General features: G+C 46.0%; 1 protein-coding gene across 1 annotated transcript; it reads left to right on the top strand.

The window, feature by feature from the left end:
• Positions 1–512: 512 nt before the first annotated feature.
• On the top strand, positions 513–15132 carry rab11fip5b (RAB11 family interacting protein 5b (class I)). Its single transcript, XM_062524985.1, has 7 exons — positions 513–1528; positions 3418–3938; positions 4595–5255; positions 6296–9013; positions 11684–11831; positions 12754–12993; positions 13669–15132. The coding sequence occupies exons 1-7, from the start codon at positions 1149–1151 to the stop codon at positions 13693–13695; spliced, it is 4695 nt and encodes a 1564-aa protein (XP_062380969.1). The 5' UTR covers positions 513–1148; the 3' UTR covers positions 13696–15132.
• The last annotated feature ends 1408 nt before the right edge of the window (positions 15133–16540 follow it).

Raw genomic sequence — 16540 nt, 5'->3', positions numbered from 1 at the left:
ATTAGGCCCAAGATTTTAAGATTTTTTTAGAGAGAGAGATGATTTGATAATCTATTTAGCCTATGTTGTTATTTGGTCAAAGTCATACAATTGGGCCTATATAAAATTGCAATGCACGCCTATGTTGGTATTCTGTAGCTATGGGTTCGCTAGACAACGCAGACGTTTTGTGATTTTTACTAAATAAACGTATGGTGTATCTAGATGTCTAACCACAGAGTAATCTGCCATCGGCCTACCAGTGAAGTTGTTCATGTAACTCGCAGAGCGCGACCCTCAGATAATCTGCACGCGCAAACTGTTATCACTGGCCATCGCTTATGTAATCATCTCCACCATTCTGGGAGAGCTTCGTGATTTCCCGTGAAAATAATGATGTGTGTACAAGAAGACGGATTTAGAGTTGATAGTGCTGTTAGCTTGCAGCAGAGCGCCCCGCCCTGGTTTTGGAGACGAACACAACTTTTCTTTCGGCCAGCAGCGGCTGTCACCGCATAGGACCGCATTACTAAATGGTGCGTCTGTGTTGAAGCATGTTGTTCGTTCCACCAACGTTTCTTTTCTCGCGTCGTCGTTAACGACAACAGCATCATCATATATAGCCTGCATACATGAAACGAAAACGTTGCGCATGACGCTGTGAAAGTGAAGCCTGCTCTTTAGTTCGGCAGATATCTGGCACGCGGGCCGCAATTGTTATAGTGGGCGGGCCGTCATCACAATGAGTTATCAAAATCTGAAGATATTGAACTGAGGAGCCGAGAGAGAGTAAACAGTCCGAGGGCCTGAAGTGAAAACACGCGTGAGGAAGTTGGGTTTTTTTTGTCAGTCGGAGGTATTGTGGATAACATCAAAGACAAAACGAATGCGCATTTTAATATCCAATGACGGATATTACTCCGGATTGTATCGTATGCGTTTGGGGATTATGCAGAGATTTTCAGCTTGCCTGAACGAGCAAACACAGTAAGTGTGCTGGGCCGGACAGACGCAAGGGCGAGGGCACATACACCAGCGGACCGAATGCGCAATTGTCAAGACCGTTAGACAATTCCTGGAAAAAACAGCGGAGCGAGAGAAGGAAGGTTCCCCTCCGTTGTGCTCCGCTACTGCAGGCATCCCGTGTATGTCATAGCAAACATTTCAGGATGCCTTTGATAAGCCTGGACGACGATGATCAGAGATGGGTTCCCACGCATGTAAATGTGACTGTCCTTCGGGCAAGGGGACTGAGGACGAAGGGCAAGCACGGGAGCCGCTATGTGTACACCATCATTCAGCTGGGGAAAGAGAAATACACCACCGGTTTGGTGGAAAAGGCAGTGGAACCGGAGTGGAATGAAGAATGTACTTTCGAACTTCTGCCCGGGTTATTGGAGTTGGCTGGAACGAGCGCCTATCCCCCGGGGAGCAGCAACTTGGTACTCACAGTGATGCATCGAGTGCTAATCGGACTTGACGTGTTCCTTGGTCAAACTATTGTTCCCCTGGACAAGGTCTTTCAAGATGGAATGTGTCCTAGAAATGAGTAAGTTTCAATTATAATTGGTAGTGGGTCATGGGATGAATGTGTAACGTTAGGCCTTAATCTACCAGGAAACCGTTTTATTGTTCACAGGAGATGGACCACCTGAAATTAATCTATATCGTGGACCTGAGTTTGAAGATGGCCTACGAATTGTCGTTGTTGAGACTGTGGTGTATAGTATAGCACTAGTATAGAGCATAGGGCTAATTACTAGACTGGAAGGAAATGTCAAGAACCATTTATGCTTTGTATCCCAGTAGATTTTTTCCCAAATCAGAAAATAACACTACACGTCTCATGTGGATTTCTACTGTGGCCCAGTCATATCCTGTGTTATACAGCAAATGTCAGGCTGTATTACAGCATGCTATGTTAAGGCATTTCAGATATCACCCACTACATTCCTTAGATGGCATAGCATGTCCGGCTGAGATGCCAGCCTCAGCAGTGCAGCATTTGTTTGGGCAGCACACGGTGCGGTGCCTGGCACTGCCAGGACTGTTACAGCAGACAGACGTTCAGCTAAGCTTACATCAGTGCTCCAGTGCTGCGATGACACTCCAGATGATTCTCTTCTTTATGGTTACAGCCTCCCAAACTTGTGAAAATGCTCATACATTGCTTGCATAATTGAGGAGGACCTTTTATTGCTGTGGTGTTTAGTGGGGTGAGGTTTAAACCAAGTCATCCATTTTCCTCATCAGTGTACATCTCAGGCATTTAGAGTGCACTCTGAGATGAAGCAAGCAAGCAGGCCCCTCTGGTTCATTTAAAAAACAAACACAGTAGACCGGCCCACTAAAACGATTCAAGTTAGTGTCACGGTATGAACAAACAACAGCTATAGTAGACCTAAATATATGATGCACAATAAGGCCTAAAGATGAATGATGCATAGCTGATTTCCAAATAATGCTAAAAAAAAATCAAATGAAATATAGGCTATCTGTAGTGTAGGATTTGTTGAGGGATGGCATCTTAGATATATCTTATATCACCCGCACTGCTTCAGTAGTTAACGGTTAATGCCAACATACAGTATCTATTCCTGAAGCAATAGTTCTGGCAGGACACACTGTCCTGAGTGTCTTAAACATGGGAAAGATTGTGTGGAGTGTGCATTTTGAGTCAGGCAGCCAGGCGCGGGGAGGAATGGGGCGACTGTGACAGCCCAACACGTGGAGTTACTCGTGGGGGGAAAATGTCCAGACTGCACAAGTAGTATCAAGTCACCAATCCAGAGGGTTCAGGGGGAAAGACAATGCCGCACATCTGGCTTCAATTCTGAGGTCCGCCTCTCACTCACTCGCTCTCTGCCTCTCTCTCTCTCTCTCTCTCTCTCTCTCTCTCTCTCTCTTTCTTTCTCTCTCTCTCTCTTTCTTTCTCTCCCTCTCTCTCACTTGCCCTCTCTCTCTCTTTCTTTCTCTCTCTCTCTCTCTCTCTCTCTCTCTCTCTCCATTGCACAAGACAGGCACAGTAAAGGAGGGCGTTTGCTTTGGCCTCAGCACGTGTGTCTGGCGAGCACATAAGGTGCTGGGCACAGAGAATGAGAACACTGGGAGTACTTTCAGGACTGAAGACCAAGACAAAAAGAGCAACCTTGATAACGCATGATTTCTGTGAAGTCAAATGAATTAACTTGATCTTGTGGCTGCACGCTTTCAGCCAACTTTATTTTCTCTGACCATTTTGAAATTCCCCAGATGCATTGCCCTCCCTTATCTTTGGAAACGCATGAACGTGAAATCAAATCACTGAGGTATAAAGCTGAATGTGTTTTATTTAGCTTTAAACATCAACTTGCAGTAAGAGTATGGTACTTCACAGTATTAGTTCATGGTATGTACAATACTATATCTGGTAACCATCTCTCCCTGCTATGACTCTAGATGGTTCAAGCTCCACTCGAAGGTCGGCAGGCCAGAGAAAGAGCGCGGGGACTTACAGGTGACCGTCCAGTTCACCCGCAACAACCTGACGGCCAGCATGTACGACCTGTCCGTCAAGGACAAGCGCCGCTCGGCTTTCGGCAAGCTCAAGGACCGGGTGACGGGCAAGAAGCGCGACGTGGAGTCCTCCTCGGCCATCGTGCCCGGCCGCTACGCCGCCCTGTCGGGGTCCTCGGGCCAGCCGTTCGGCGAGGGCCAGCAGGCGGAGGACGAGCCACCGGAGGAGCCCCCGGTGGAGGAGAGGGAGCGCCGGGGCAGCAAGGTCAAGGACTTCTTCGGGAAGCTGCGCAAGTCCTCGGACTCAAGGTCCTGCTCCTCCTTGGCCTCGGACAGCAGCGTGGCGTCAGCGGCGGCGGCGGGAGAGCCGTTCTGCCCTCCGGTGGAGCTCTCCAGCACCCCCATCTACAGCAGCAGAGTGGTGACCGACACCTTCCGCGGAGACACGGAGGCAGGAGGAAAAGGTTGGAGCCCAATCTTATTGATTTTCCAGAGAATTTTGTGTGTGTGTGTGTGTGTGTGTGAGGAGAGGGGTGATATTGATGAAGTTTACCGAGAAGTGCACTTCTGTGAAAGGCTGCACATAATGGCTCTCTTTAAAAGACAGCTCTGTCAGTGTACACAATGATGGTGCATTTGGGAAGATACGGTACACATTCGCTTCTTGTTCCTCCCATTAAACCAGTTAGTATGAGACAGCTGTCTTTCCTCAGGCTTATGTCAGTATAATGCAATGTGAAGTGCTGCACATAATTGAAAACATAGCACTGTAAATGTGCAGAATAATGTATTTTGCCAGCTTGATAAGCCCATTGAAATGCTCTCCAAGGCTATTCTGTTGCCGATGTTTTTTGCCCACAAAGGTTGCTTTGTTGGGTGATTTTGTTTTTTTTATGGCTTGGTTGTTGATTGGCTGCTGTGGGGAATTCCCTGCCTACAGCACAAGGCATGTAACATCTTTCCTGTGTATATCTGAAATTAAATTGACAAAAGGCAATGCATGATTCTTGTGAATTTCTGTGTCCTCCCATTAAAAATCGTTTAAGAGAGAAAGCTGCAACTTCCCTCGGCTTAAACTAGCATCTCCGTCAGTCTCTCACTCTACTCTCTCCGTCCCCAGCGTTCACGCCTCATGACCCTAAGGTGATGACCCACAAGCGTGCGTTCAGCGACGAGGCCAGCAAGATCACCACCACCGCCCCCTCCACCTCCGCCGTCCCGCGGCCCTGCCCGGCCGTGGAGACCCTCAAGGGCCAGAGCATGGCGCTGTCCAAGTCCTCGCTGTGCATCAACGGCAGCCACGTGTACGGCTCGGAGCCGGCGAGCCCCAAGGTGGCGCCGAACCCGGCCGGAGCGCTGCCGGCCAGACGGGCGCTGCTGGAGAAGTGCTCGCCGCTGTCGCGCTCGCTGCAGAACCTCACGCGCCGCACCGACGACCCCCTGAGGGCCGCCCTGGCCGCCGGCGGTGGCGACGGCCGCCGCTGGTCGTTCGACAAAACCAAGAAGGAGGACGCGGACGCGGAGCAGGCCGCCGGACAGGGCGCGGCGTCTGCGGACGAGTGCTCTCCTCAGGCTGCCGCGGTGGCGGCCGCAGCGGGGGTCGGGGCGGCGTCGGCTTCAGGCGAAACGTCAGACAAAGGGAAGAAGCTGAGGAGGACTCTGTTCTCGAGCGGGAGAAGCGACTCGCTGCCGGCCAAAGCGGACCACGGCCTGGCCAGCGCGGCTCACGAAGGTCGACTCCGCGGCTGGTTTGGCTCCGGCGAGTCCCAGAACAAGCCAAGGTGAGTGAGGTCTGCTCAGCAGTGTTATCCTAGACGAAAACTCTTGGGGGGGAAAGTTGATGTTTTACAAAAGGACAGAGAGAGAACACAAGCTATGAAACACAATGCCATCTTTATGTTTGCTGCTAGTCTTTTTTGAGACCTCCTTAAACTGAGTGTCATGTGCAGACCAAAACAAACCAATCTGACCAAAGTGACTGAGAGACTGAGAGACCAGTTGTGTTATGCTATGCCAGGATCACGAGAACAATTAGCATGCTCTTAAAATGGGGACGGAAAAAAAGCAGTTAAGCTTTGACCCACTTTGCCCTCTTCTAGATTGGTTTGTTATGGTTTGAACTCCTAATTTAGGGACTCCCAACAGTTAAGGCTAAAAAAGGCTTATTGACTGAGTAGAACAGTTGGTAGTTTCACTGGTATTCTGGCATTTTTTGGTTCCCATAAATGTCAAGCATTTGTTAGCATGTGTCCTCTTCTTATAAGAAAAAAATTCAGAAAATAGTAATGAATCATATATTGCACATTGTTATGTTGAATGTATAGTAGGCCTATGCATTATCTCATAGATTAAATTAAACACAGAAGTATACCAAATATTTTAAGTTCAAACAAGCTAAAACTCTGCTTTTACTGAAATTTAAGAAAGAAGAATGTACTCAAACCACATAATGAGTCAAGTAGACAGTGCTTAATTAAACAGGTGCTGCACTGTAGGAACGTCAGATATGTGTTAGTATGTGGAAAGGGAACATTATTATTGTCAAGGACTGTCTGCTTCATTGATTTGAATGGCAACATCAAGAGTTTTATTCATGCATCCCAGTATCCCTGAATTATTTTGATTTGACTTAATTTCCGCCAGCTTTCTCACACATACACTGTCTGATTGCCTGGAATAAAAAGAAATGATGACTAAGTCCCTTTGCCACTCCTAGTTGAAGTATCAGGTGGCCCTCATTCCCCGATGCTCACCCCTATTGATTTCTGGCTGGATGATTGGCCTTAGCCGGCATAGCTCTAACTGTGCCTTCCCTCCACAGCCTGGAAGTCTCTCCTAAGGTAGAGAACAGCCCAGATATCCCCTCACCCCTCCACCCACCTCTCCACGATCAGCCCCAGCCCCAAACCCAGCACCCCCCTCCCACCCATCCCACACCCGTCCCCCCGTCTCCTGCCAACGGCAGTCACGCTAACCCCTTCACGCCATCGCCCCCCACCCCCACCTCCATCCCCATCTCCCCGTCCAACCCCTTCCTCTCGCGCCTGCAGACCAACCCCTTTTTCGAGGAGCTCTTAGCCGAGGAGGCTCTGACGTCTCCCCCGGTTGCTGGTGGAGCTGGCTACGCCGGCTCGCCCGCCTCCCAGTACGCGGCCCACCTCGCTGCCCACTTCCCCAGCCCTGCCCATCGCGGTGGCACTCTGCGGGAGAGGACCAGCATTAAGAGGGAGAGGCCCAGGAGCATGGCCAGGCAGAGGTCCCTCCCGGTGCTGCTCCCAGGAAGCTCGGGGCCGCCGCCGACGGCGAGCAGCCTGCCCAACTCGGCCACCAACCGCTCGCTGTCGGAGAACGCCACCAACGAATGGGACGAGTCGTTTGAGGCCTTCGCCGCGAGCAGGCTGAAGTCACCAAATGGCACAACACCCTCGGCACGGAATCCAACGACTAGAAGGCAAAACACAAACGTGGCGGTGTCAGGTGACCACGTCGCTCACCCTGTCTTTGACGTCAGAGGCAGCGGTGTTCAAGAAGGATTCGCGCAGGCGACAGATGTCCCCCCTCTGCCCCCAGGTCGACCCCTCGGTGTACCTTCCAGAGGGAAGGGCTCCGAGAGTTGGCTGGACAGGGCCGAAGAGCTGGCCTTGGAAAGAGAAGCCAGTTTCATGCTCCAAACAGAACTAGCCTCTCGTCAACACACGAGAGAGCGAAGACACAAGAGAAAGACCAAAAGTTGGGCTCTTGGCGACGCACTCCCTGCAGAAAATTCCCTCTTGGATTTGTATGCCGATCCAGCACACTACCATTTGAATATGTGTCTCACGTCAGCGATAACAGAGGTTGCTGAGTCCAGTGACATGAACAACAGAATACTAACAAGCGACGAGCATGGCTGGAAGGTGGACTTATCAGAAAGGGTCAGCCCAGATGCGCAAGAAAGACGCAATATGGAGAGAAAGAACAACGCACTTAATTCTTCTCATTTTGACGTTAGCAAAGGCGTCTTGAACATGGCCCTGGGCTTTGCGACAGAAAGTATTTTAGACAAGAGCCCTCTTTATGATGATGATAACCTTCTAACCTCTCCAGCCCTCATTAATAGTGGCAACAATGATAGCGAAAAATCACAAGAGCAATGTACCCATACAGACATGGAGCCTTTAGATAAGAGTCCTTGTGAACTTAGCCTGAGGCCTGACTGCATAGCCGGCCACTCAGACAAGCCCAAGGTGACCAATGGTGTAAGCTCTTTTGTGAGTTCACCCCCAGATTCAAACAAAAACATTGACAGTTCTGACTTTGCATTTGTGGACTCGGACAGTTCTCCATCTGAGATGACTATTAACACTTTCGAGATCTACGATCAGAACGCCAACAAGATGTTGACCACCTATCAGATGTTCTCTGCTGTCCATTCATCAGGGAACTCCGCGTCTACTCAAGAGTCCGCGGCAATGAACTCTGACTCCAAACAATCTGAATTGGAGATGCTTTCCAGCACAATGGCGTCTTTTTCAGCGTGTGAAACAAAGCAAGAGTCTGAACACTGTGTCCTCAAAGCTGACTCATTGGGTAATCAGCAGAGGGATCATTCACCTCATTATCAATCCTCCTGCGAAGAGAAAGGAGGTTGCGAGACCCACGAGAATGCTTCATTTAAAGAGGAAATTAGACTCGACTTTGGAGACGAGAGACACACATCTTTTAATTGTGAACAGCCACAGCACCCTTTGAATCCCGAAAACCAGGTAGCAGGAAATACCATTGGTACAGTGATAGGAAGAGAGGAAGAGTTGACATCCACCCCAACAAGCTGTATCAAGAGGGACGATGATTCATTCACAGATTTTCTATGCAACAAAGGTGGCTGTGTTGCTGGTGAGCTCTCTGCTCAAGAACTGCAACAGGAAAGTAACAATCAAAGGCCAAGTCAACCCTCGGACGAACAAAGCGCACTGTTTGACTGGTCAGTCGCATGTAACACTAGGTCACAGGTAGACCCTACAGGTGCGATGCCTGACGCCCTCAATGGAGGTAACCATACTGATGGAGAAGCCCGACCTGGAGATTTGGAGAACAGAGAGGGCAGCCACCACACTCACGAATCCGAGTTGTCCGACTTGGAGAACTCCCAGGAGATGAGCTTTGCGGACTTGCACGCCAGGGTGGCTCCGAGCCCCTCACACTCCCTCCGGCCCACGGGCTCCCCTCCGCATGACCATGAGGTCACTTCCCCTTCCTCCCATCCCACTCCAGCCTCTAACGCCACTAACGCCAAACCCGACCCTGACTCCCACCCTGACCCCAGCGCACCTCCTCAGAACGCCCAACCCAAAGCAGGAGGCGCCCACAATCTGGCCCCCCTCACCTCCTGCTCCTTCTGCTCCTCCTCCTCCCTCTCCTCCTCCACCACCACCTCCACATCCGCTACCGTTTCCTCCTGTTCGTCCTGCACTGTCCAGCCCATGGTTGACGCACGGCACAATGTCACAACAGGGGAGACACAGCCAGCTAGCGGCCTCCTGCCCCACCCGGAGAGCAGGTGAGACCGCACAGCTTCTCAGAGTGTATTCACTCTTCATCTCTAAACGACAAACAAAAACAAAAAGAGAGAAAGAGAGAGAGAAAGAATAAAAAGAGACACACCCACGTGAATGAAAAACGATGCCTCTCATTTGTCAGCTGATTTGACTGGTCTTTCTTTGTGGGGTGTGTGGTTCTGATTAAAAAATTGTGTGGCAGAAAAAACGGAGCCCTCTGGTTGAGGGTCCACTAAAGTGTGACGGTTGGCTTTTGCTGATGGTCCACTTTTCCTTCCAACTCTCACATTTGGAATTTGGGTTTCCTCTGTTGATTTTCACACATCAAGCAGATTTGTTTTGACATGTTTTCTGTTTTGTTTTTGTTTTGTTCTGCCTGTATCCTTGCCTGGGTTTATGACAGAGCATGGCTTGTACACATTCTTTTGCTTTCTTCTCTTTTTTTTGTTCCTCTGAATGTCATGTTATTTTGGTTTTCCTTCATTCTAGTCTCATGTCCAGTTTGGCAGGTGTACCCCATACTTTGTTGTCAGGAAGGGAATGATGAGGTGTGTTTAAAAATGCCAAGACTGCTAGTAAATCTCTGCTTACTGTATAAGAGGAGTTTGAACAACAAAACATTTTGATGTATCGTCGTCTGACAGATATTTGCTCTCCCGCTAGATTTCCTGGAATCTCACATTTCGGTGGTCATGACAAGCAGAGTTAGGGTGCCTCAGTAACTGACCAATAGTCAACAAGATATTTTCAACTAGTTATCAAATATTTGCACATTCCAGTATCTCTAATTCCCGCACTATGTAATGTACCACTTATCTCATTCTTCCTGCATCATTTTGGATGACAAGAATGCACCTTGCTTTTCATTGGTAAACTGAACAACCAACTACTGGCAAAATTATAAGTACCAGGGTTCTCTCACAACAGAGTAGCAAACAACCAACCAACTACTGGCAAAATTATAAGTACCAGGGTGCTCTCACAACAGAGTAGCCTGTGACTGACCTATTTGGTGATAAGTGCATAGCCTACTTTGTACTCATGTAATATTTCATTACATTGCATTACATTTGTCTGACGCCTTTTAACCAAAGCGACTTACGACATGGTAAACATTTCAAGGTTTTTAAAGCAATTCTAACAACTATTCTAGAAAATACTGTATACGTATATATATAAAAGGTAGAGTGCAGTAAGAATAAGTGCATCAATGAGAGCGTTTGTTCGGAGGGGAATGCGGCTGGGAATATCCGCCTCCTTGTTGTCCCTGTCAAGGTTGCCATGGTCGTGGACACCTCAGCAGGCACAATCAGGTGGTTAGTCAAGGGTCAGCAAGACTAGTTGTAAGTAGTGCTATGAGAGGAGATGTTCTCTGAAGAGCTGGGTTTTTTGAAGATGGAGAGGGATGTCTGTACTGTAGTAGGGACTGGTAGTGCGTTCCACCAACGAGGAACAACAGATGAATAAAGTTTAGATTGGCCTGAGCGTGCCGGTGGCAGAACTAGCCATTGTTCGCCTGAGGAGCGCAACGGTCAGGTGGTAGCTTATGCCTGTAAGAGGGCATTTCAGTAGGTGGGAGCGGAGCCGGAGATTACTTTGTAGTCAAGTGTTAGAGACTTGAATTTGATTCAAGGTAGCCAGTGTAGCTGTATGTACTGAATATAATACTGTATAGTCAGGGCCTACCGTTTAGCCTGTGTGTTGGAGGAGATAACCAGCCTAATATGTACAACCGTAATGCTCCTAACATTAATGAATCCAAACAGTGGACTGACATAGCCATCATAAAACCGTGTTTTGATTTGATCAAATTTGATCCATTGTAAACAAGAGCTCTGATGAAATATTTACTGTTTGACAAAATTAAATTGAAAATGATATGACTGAATGGCATGACTAATGTCTACATATTTGCAATGTAGTGTTGGGTGGGAACCCAGCAGTATTAGATGTAGATAAAATCAGAGGAGGAGGTCAAAGGAGTGTAAATGCAATACTTTTTGAACACACCTCATACACACTCTCAGCACAGGAGGAACTGCAGCCTGGTTATTGATCTCTGTCCTCGTTGGTTTTACTCCAGTTATTTCACAAGTATTTATCAGGTACGAAATCTATTTGTTAGGACTTTAAGTGAGCATTACAATGCAAGTCATGGACCATTTAACTCACTAATAGGCACCATAACTGCTAAAGGGTCAGTTCTCTATCAAAACTAAAGGGCTAACAGTTTCAGGAGCTGATAGATCTTAGTCATAAGAGTAGTGAAACTTAGTTGCAGAGACTTGTCAGGTGACTCTGAATTCCAGTTAGCCAAGTCATTTTTCAAGTGTGTGTGTTTGAATGGTCTGGATTTGGTAACAGAAAACTAGCCTGAGTAGGGATCAGTGGCCTTTGTGTTTAATAGATAGGCATTGTCCATTTTGCATACAGCGAAAAGACTCCTCACCCAGTTTAATACTTCTCCCAATATGTCCTTTTTGAGAAGTACCGTAATGTAATGTATGGTGGTCACTGATCACGTTTCCACTTAACCATGTAAGCTAACTGCAATGCAATAGTATTAACTGAACTGAGTACTAAGTTGTCTAACTGTTGCTGCAGTAAGTAGAGTGCATGTTGGCACTAATCGCTGTGTCCGATGCCGTTCCATGACCGCCCGTGCTGTCCAGTCCCCACCCGGTGAAGCCCCTGACCACATCGGTGGCGATGACGGGAGACAGGAAGTCAGAGGGACGCTCGGTGCTGGAGAAGCTCAAGTCCACCATCCACCCGGGCCGCGCTGCCCAGCCCACTGCAGCGGAGGTGGCTGAGAGAGAGGTACGGGGATACTCCTTCATTGCTCAGGCTCCATGGTGCTGCTTAGCCTTTTTTCACATGAAAGGTCCTGATGTATTCTAGACTCTAGAATGCTCTCTGTAGTGTTCTAAGAAAAGTGGCCATTTTTGTTGGTAATTTGACTTTTGACCTTTGGTAGGGTTTTTTTTATAACATTGTTGACAAAACTGCGAGCCTTTTTCAAGATTTTTACCCATATTTCCAGACTTTCTTGACTTAGACCTGTGAAAAGCACCAAGGGCTCCTTAAGGAGATATCTCAACATTATAATAACTTTTGTTTGAAAGTTTAAGATATTTGATCCTCTGAAGATGATAGATGATACAAATGAAAGACCCTTTTTGAAGGTAAAAAACTTCTAGAAGCATAGACAGTAATTTAACTTCTCAGATGACTATCACTCAGAATGTTTTTGAACCTTTGAAGAGTTGAAAAGTAGTGAAAGAAAACTGATTATATATTTAAATACAGAAAACATAACAAAGATATTCTGGTAGTCTGATCATTGCAAAACACTGTCTGTCACAGACCCATTATATTTTTGGAGACTGCCTTATTTTCACCATTTGTTTTTGAGTGTGTGTGTACAAAAAACTTTCTGCCACAGAACCATTATATTTTTGGAGACTTGGGTCCACCTTGTTTTCTCCACCATGTGTGTTTGTGTTTGTGTGTGTGTACAGAAAACTCTCTGTCACAGAACCATTATATTTTTGGAGACTCAGGCCTGCCTTCTGTTCTCCACCATGCATGTTTGTGTGTGTGTGGGTGTACATTATTTCTGTGTGTGTGTGTGGGGATATGCATGGAAGTGTCTCCATCCTTTTCAGTGAGGACACGCCACTCCATCACCAGTCTCTTTCTCTCTCTCTCTCTGTCTCTCTCTCTGTTCTGTCCGGTCCAGGCCCGGCTGTCGGAGGCGCGGGCCCAGTACCAGAACCTGACCAACATGGAGCTGATCTCGCTGCTGCTGCAGCAGGAGGTGGAGGTGGAGCGGCAGCGCGAGGACGCCGAGCTGCAGGGGGCGCTGTTGGAGAAGCGCGACGCCGAGCTCAAGAAGATGAGGGTGCAGGTGCGCGACCTGGAGGACTACATCGACAAGCTGCTCGTGCGCATCATGGAGCAGACCCCCACGCTGCTGCAGGTACGCTCCCGCTACAAGTGACGAAGGCTCCCCGCTTTCTGCGTGTGTGTGTGTGTGTGTGTGTGTGTGTGTGTGTGTGTGTGTGTGTGTGTGTGTGTGTGTGTGTGAACAAGCGTTAGATATGAAATGTCTCTCCGCGACAAGCACTGGGGACCCCTCAAAGCCATTAACGTCTAGCCCTCATCCAGGTCAGCCCACTCCATGGTCAGATGGCATGTCAAAAAGCGAGACACGTCTAGCATGCATGCTTCTGTGCACTTTTGATAGGACTATGCTAAATATATGTGCGGAATACAGTGCACATTGTAAATATGGAAAGCCATTGCCGAGTAGTGCTTTTTTTCAGGAGGTGTTAAGTCAGTATACACTTGATTGGCAAATGAAGCTGCTTTTGTAAGGTTGAACCGCTTTCAAAGATGATGAATACTTTAGAAAGGATGTTCTTTCTCAACATATTGAATATGATATTAAAATAACTGTATGTAATTAACCTTTGCGGAATTTGCCACTAATTGCCAATACCACTGCCTTTAAAATACTATTAGAGTACTATTGAATATTGTATTTCTTATGTTGCAATATAAAAAAAACTGGAATGGTACCACCATGTGTATGAACAAAATGCAAAAGAAATGAAATGTCTAACACAAGCTCTGTATTTTTCTTGCCTTTTAGAAAACACCAGTAAAGCCAAATTCTTAGAAAACGTCAATGGCACCAGAATAACCCCCAGTGTAAACACTAATCTGATGTACTAGACCTCTCCATATCAAATTAGTGCTAACAGACGAGCACTGTTGTCGGGCCTGACAACATAAACAGCTTTTGAACAAAAACAGGTGTTCCTTTGTTGTAATATTATGTTGGAATAGCTTTAAAAATGAAAGTTCCCGTTGTATTTCTGTGTTAAAAGACTCAGGTTGGATATTATGGTGTTCTCTTGGGACTAAGAAGGAGAGACTTTGCCAGTGGGTTTCATAACTGGTTTGTATTATACTGTAGTTAGTCTTCAGCTTTGAACTCATGGAATATAGAGTTTTAAATGTTACCAAACTGCCAATAATTTGTGCAGCTAGGAACATTCTTTAATCAGAAGAAAAAAAAACATTTAATGAATATCACGAGTAGCTACTGCTTTGGCAATCAATTGTCTTCCCATGACAACCCAGTAATATCCAATGCACGCTCATTGCTTTGAAACGTATGCAAAATAAAATAGGGAATGTCTTGAAAATCATATATGCAATATTGCAACATACTTGGCTGTACTTGTTGTTGTCACAGCTTTTGGTGTTGCATCAGAACCTACACTTTCTATGCATTCCCTAGAATAAGGCTAGGAAATGCATTGGATTCTGTAGTATATTCTGCAGTATATATATACATTAAAAAATTCAAAGATAAATGCACATACACATGTCCGCCATGAACTTCACATGCAATAAGAGTAAAAGCTGCTAACTGTAATGTATGTCACCTTAATGTACAGCATCTGTATCCTTAAGTATATGCTTCAATGTAATGCACATACATGCGTCATAGTGTTAAAAATAATTCTCATGCCTTCATAATGGCTTCAGTTATGTTGTTTTTAGGTTGGATAAAAGTCTGGATATTTTGCTGACTGATTAAAGTTTAAGGGTGGTTTCTCAGATGCTAATTTCTCAGATGGTGTTGGATGACAATGACAACCACTACTTTCTAGCTATACATTTCAGGTAGAGGAATGTAAATTCAAACACAAATATTGCTCATTTTCCTTGGAAAGGCGAATCTTCTTTTCTCAGTGTAAATGTCCAACAATGTTTGAACTAGGACGAATGTTTGCGGTGTTGAAGAAAGCTGTACTAAAATTATGTTTTCACAGTACTTGGTCTGTCTGTCATCTACAATGTGATGGCAAGTTTAATGCCCATCAGTAGCCTGTTTGTCTGTTTGCCTGTTTGTCAAACAAAAAGCAAACTTTACACAGCACTGTGATCTCCCTGTCAACTTGCTACTTGAGCAGATAACCCATTTTGTTACATGGCTTTGTAGATTAAGAAGTAATTCATTTGTGTATTTTTATTGTTACTTTATTTATTTGTTGATGCTGTGTTACAAAGGAAATTTAAAAATAAAGGCATATGTTTGAGTTTTGAGGGCTTTGTGTCTGTCTGTTAAATGATTGCAAATACAGGTGTTGTTCCAGTGGTCATAGTGTGTGTTTTAAAGTTGTCCACAAGATGGCAGTATACTCCATACATGTCTAATGCTTTGGAACATTTTGGTCCGAACCAATTTTACCAGTAGTCCTTATATTAGACACTTCGTTCAAGATAGGGTTTTCTTTGATTCTGTAAGATAATAGTTTACCAAGAAATTATTCTTATGATACTTTTGAGGATATAAATACATTTAGAAATAATTGTTATGAAATTGTGATGGACAATTGCGGATGATGATGAGCCCCCACATTAAGAACATATCGGATCTGGATTTTTATACAATGATACCATCAAACAGAACATGACTGGGATGTTTATCTTCTTTAAATATTTAAATCTTTCAACAAGTCCCTCAGAAGTCAGTATATTTATTGTGACTACAGAGTACCTCTTGAACAGTAGCTCATATTTGTTTGGAAATCTGTACGACAAACACTATCCAAACATTAGAGAACACCACCCTCCTCCCTCTGCTTGTCCTGCTAAAGACTTTGGCCTTGATTTAAGTCACATATGTATATGGACAGCTGAGGACACCGTGTGTGCACACTTGTTATTATTCCAGTCCACTTGGAGTCGGTCCACGCACAGTTGGTGCCGTTGTGGCATAGTGGACACCCATCCGCTTCATCAACCCCCATGCTGCTTCAGTCCCTTATAGTTGTCCATGTTATTCAATGACCTTGGCCTGCAGATACCTCTGGAGGGGCAGCACTTGTCCTTTTTATCAAGAGAAGGGGTTTGATTACAGGCCTGTCTGACAGCAGTGTGTCGCACGGACACAGCAAACACAATAGGCCAGCAGTTTGCCAACAACAGAGTAGAGTTTGACTTCACACAGGGAGACAAGAGGTTCAAGCAAGCGCTAGATCACATCACGGGGAACTGTGAGAGCCTGGCATGGTAATGAAAGGGTCAGCAGATTTTAGAGTTTCAGATGGGTTTCATTGAGACTCATGTTGAGATTTAAGGTACAAAACACTTAGAAATTAGAGTCTGCACTCAGCAAATGAGGAGACTTGTGGTAACACCACAGAGAGTGTTGTATCGTACTACTGGAAAAGATGAATGGCTAGCCCAATTGATGAATGGCTTATCCAATGGACAGTTTCTAGACTAATGAACACAGCAACTCAATGCCATACCACATTTTTGCAAATTATGAGTTAATCAACTTTATGAGTTGATTAACTTTTCCTTTTGATTCAGTTGAGGAATTAGGCAAGTGAATGTAGGCCTATGTGTGTTCCTATACTGTAAATCAACATGTACATTTACAGTAGGCTATGTGACTAGATGCCCTACTGTTAAGTCCTAGCAAAAGTTCATTATCAGACATT

Source organism: Sardina pilchardus, chromosome 21 (genome assembly GCF_963854185.1).
Source record: "Sardina pilchardus chromosome 21, fSarPil1.1, whole genome shotgun sequence".
NCBI lineage: Eukaryota > Metazoa > Chordata > Actinopteri > Clupeiformes > Clupeidae > Sardina > Sardina pilchardus.
Note: the sequence above shows the minus strand (reverse complement) of the source record. Positions and strands in the feature narration are given on the sequence as shown.

What these genes read in the sequence shown, in the direction of transcription:
- rab11fip5b (XM_062524985.1), top strand. Translation starts at nt 1,149, where the DNA reads ATGCCTTTGATAAGCCTGGACGACGATGATCAGAGATGGGTTCCCACG. An exon ending in GGAATGTGTCCTAGAAATGA is followed by an intron (nt 1,529 to 3,417) that starts GTAAGTTTCAAT and finishes CTATGACTCTAG; the next exon opens with ATGGTTCAAGCTCCACTCGA. An exon ending in CGGAGGTGGCTGAGAGAGAG is followed by an intron (nt 11,832 to 12,753) that starts GTACGGGGATAC and finishes TGTCCGGTCCAG; the next exon opens with GCCCGGCTGTCGGAGGCGCG.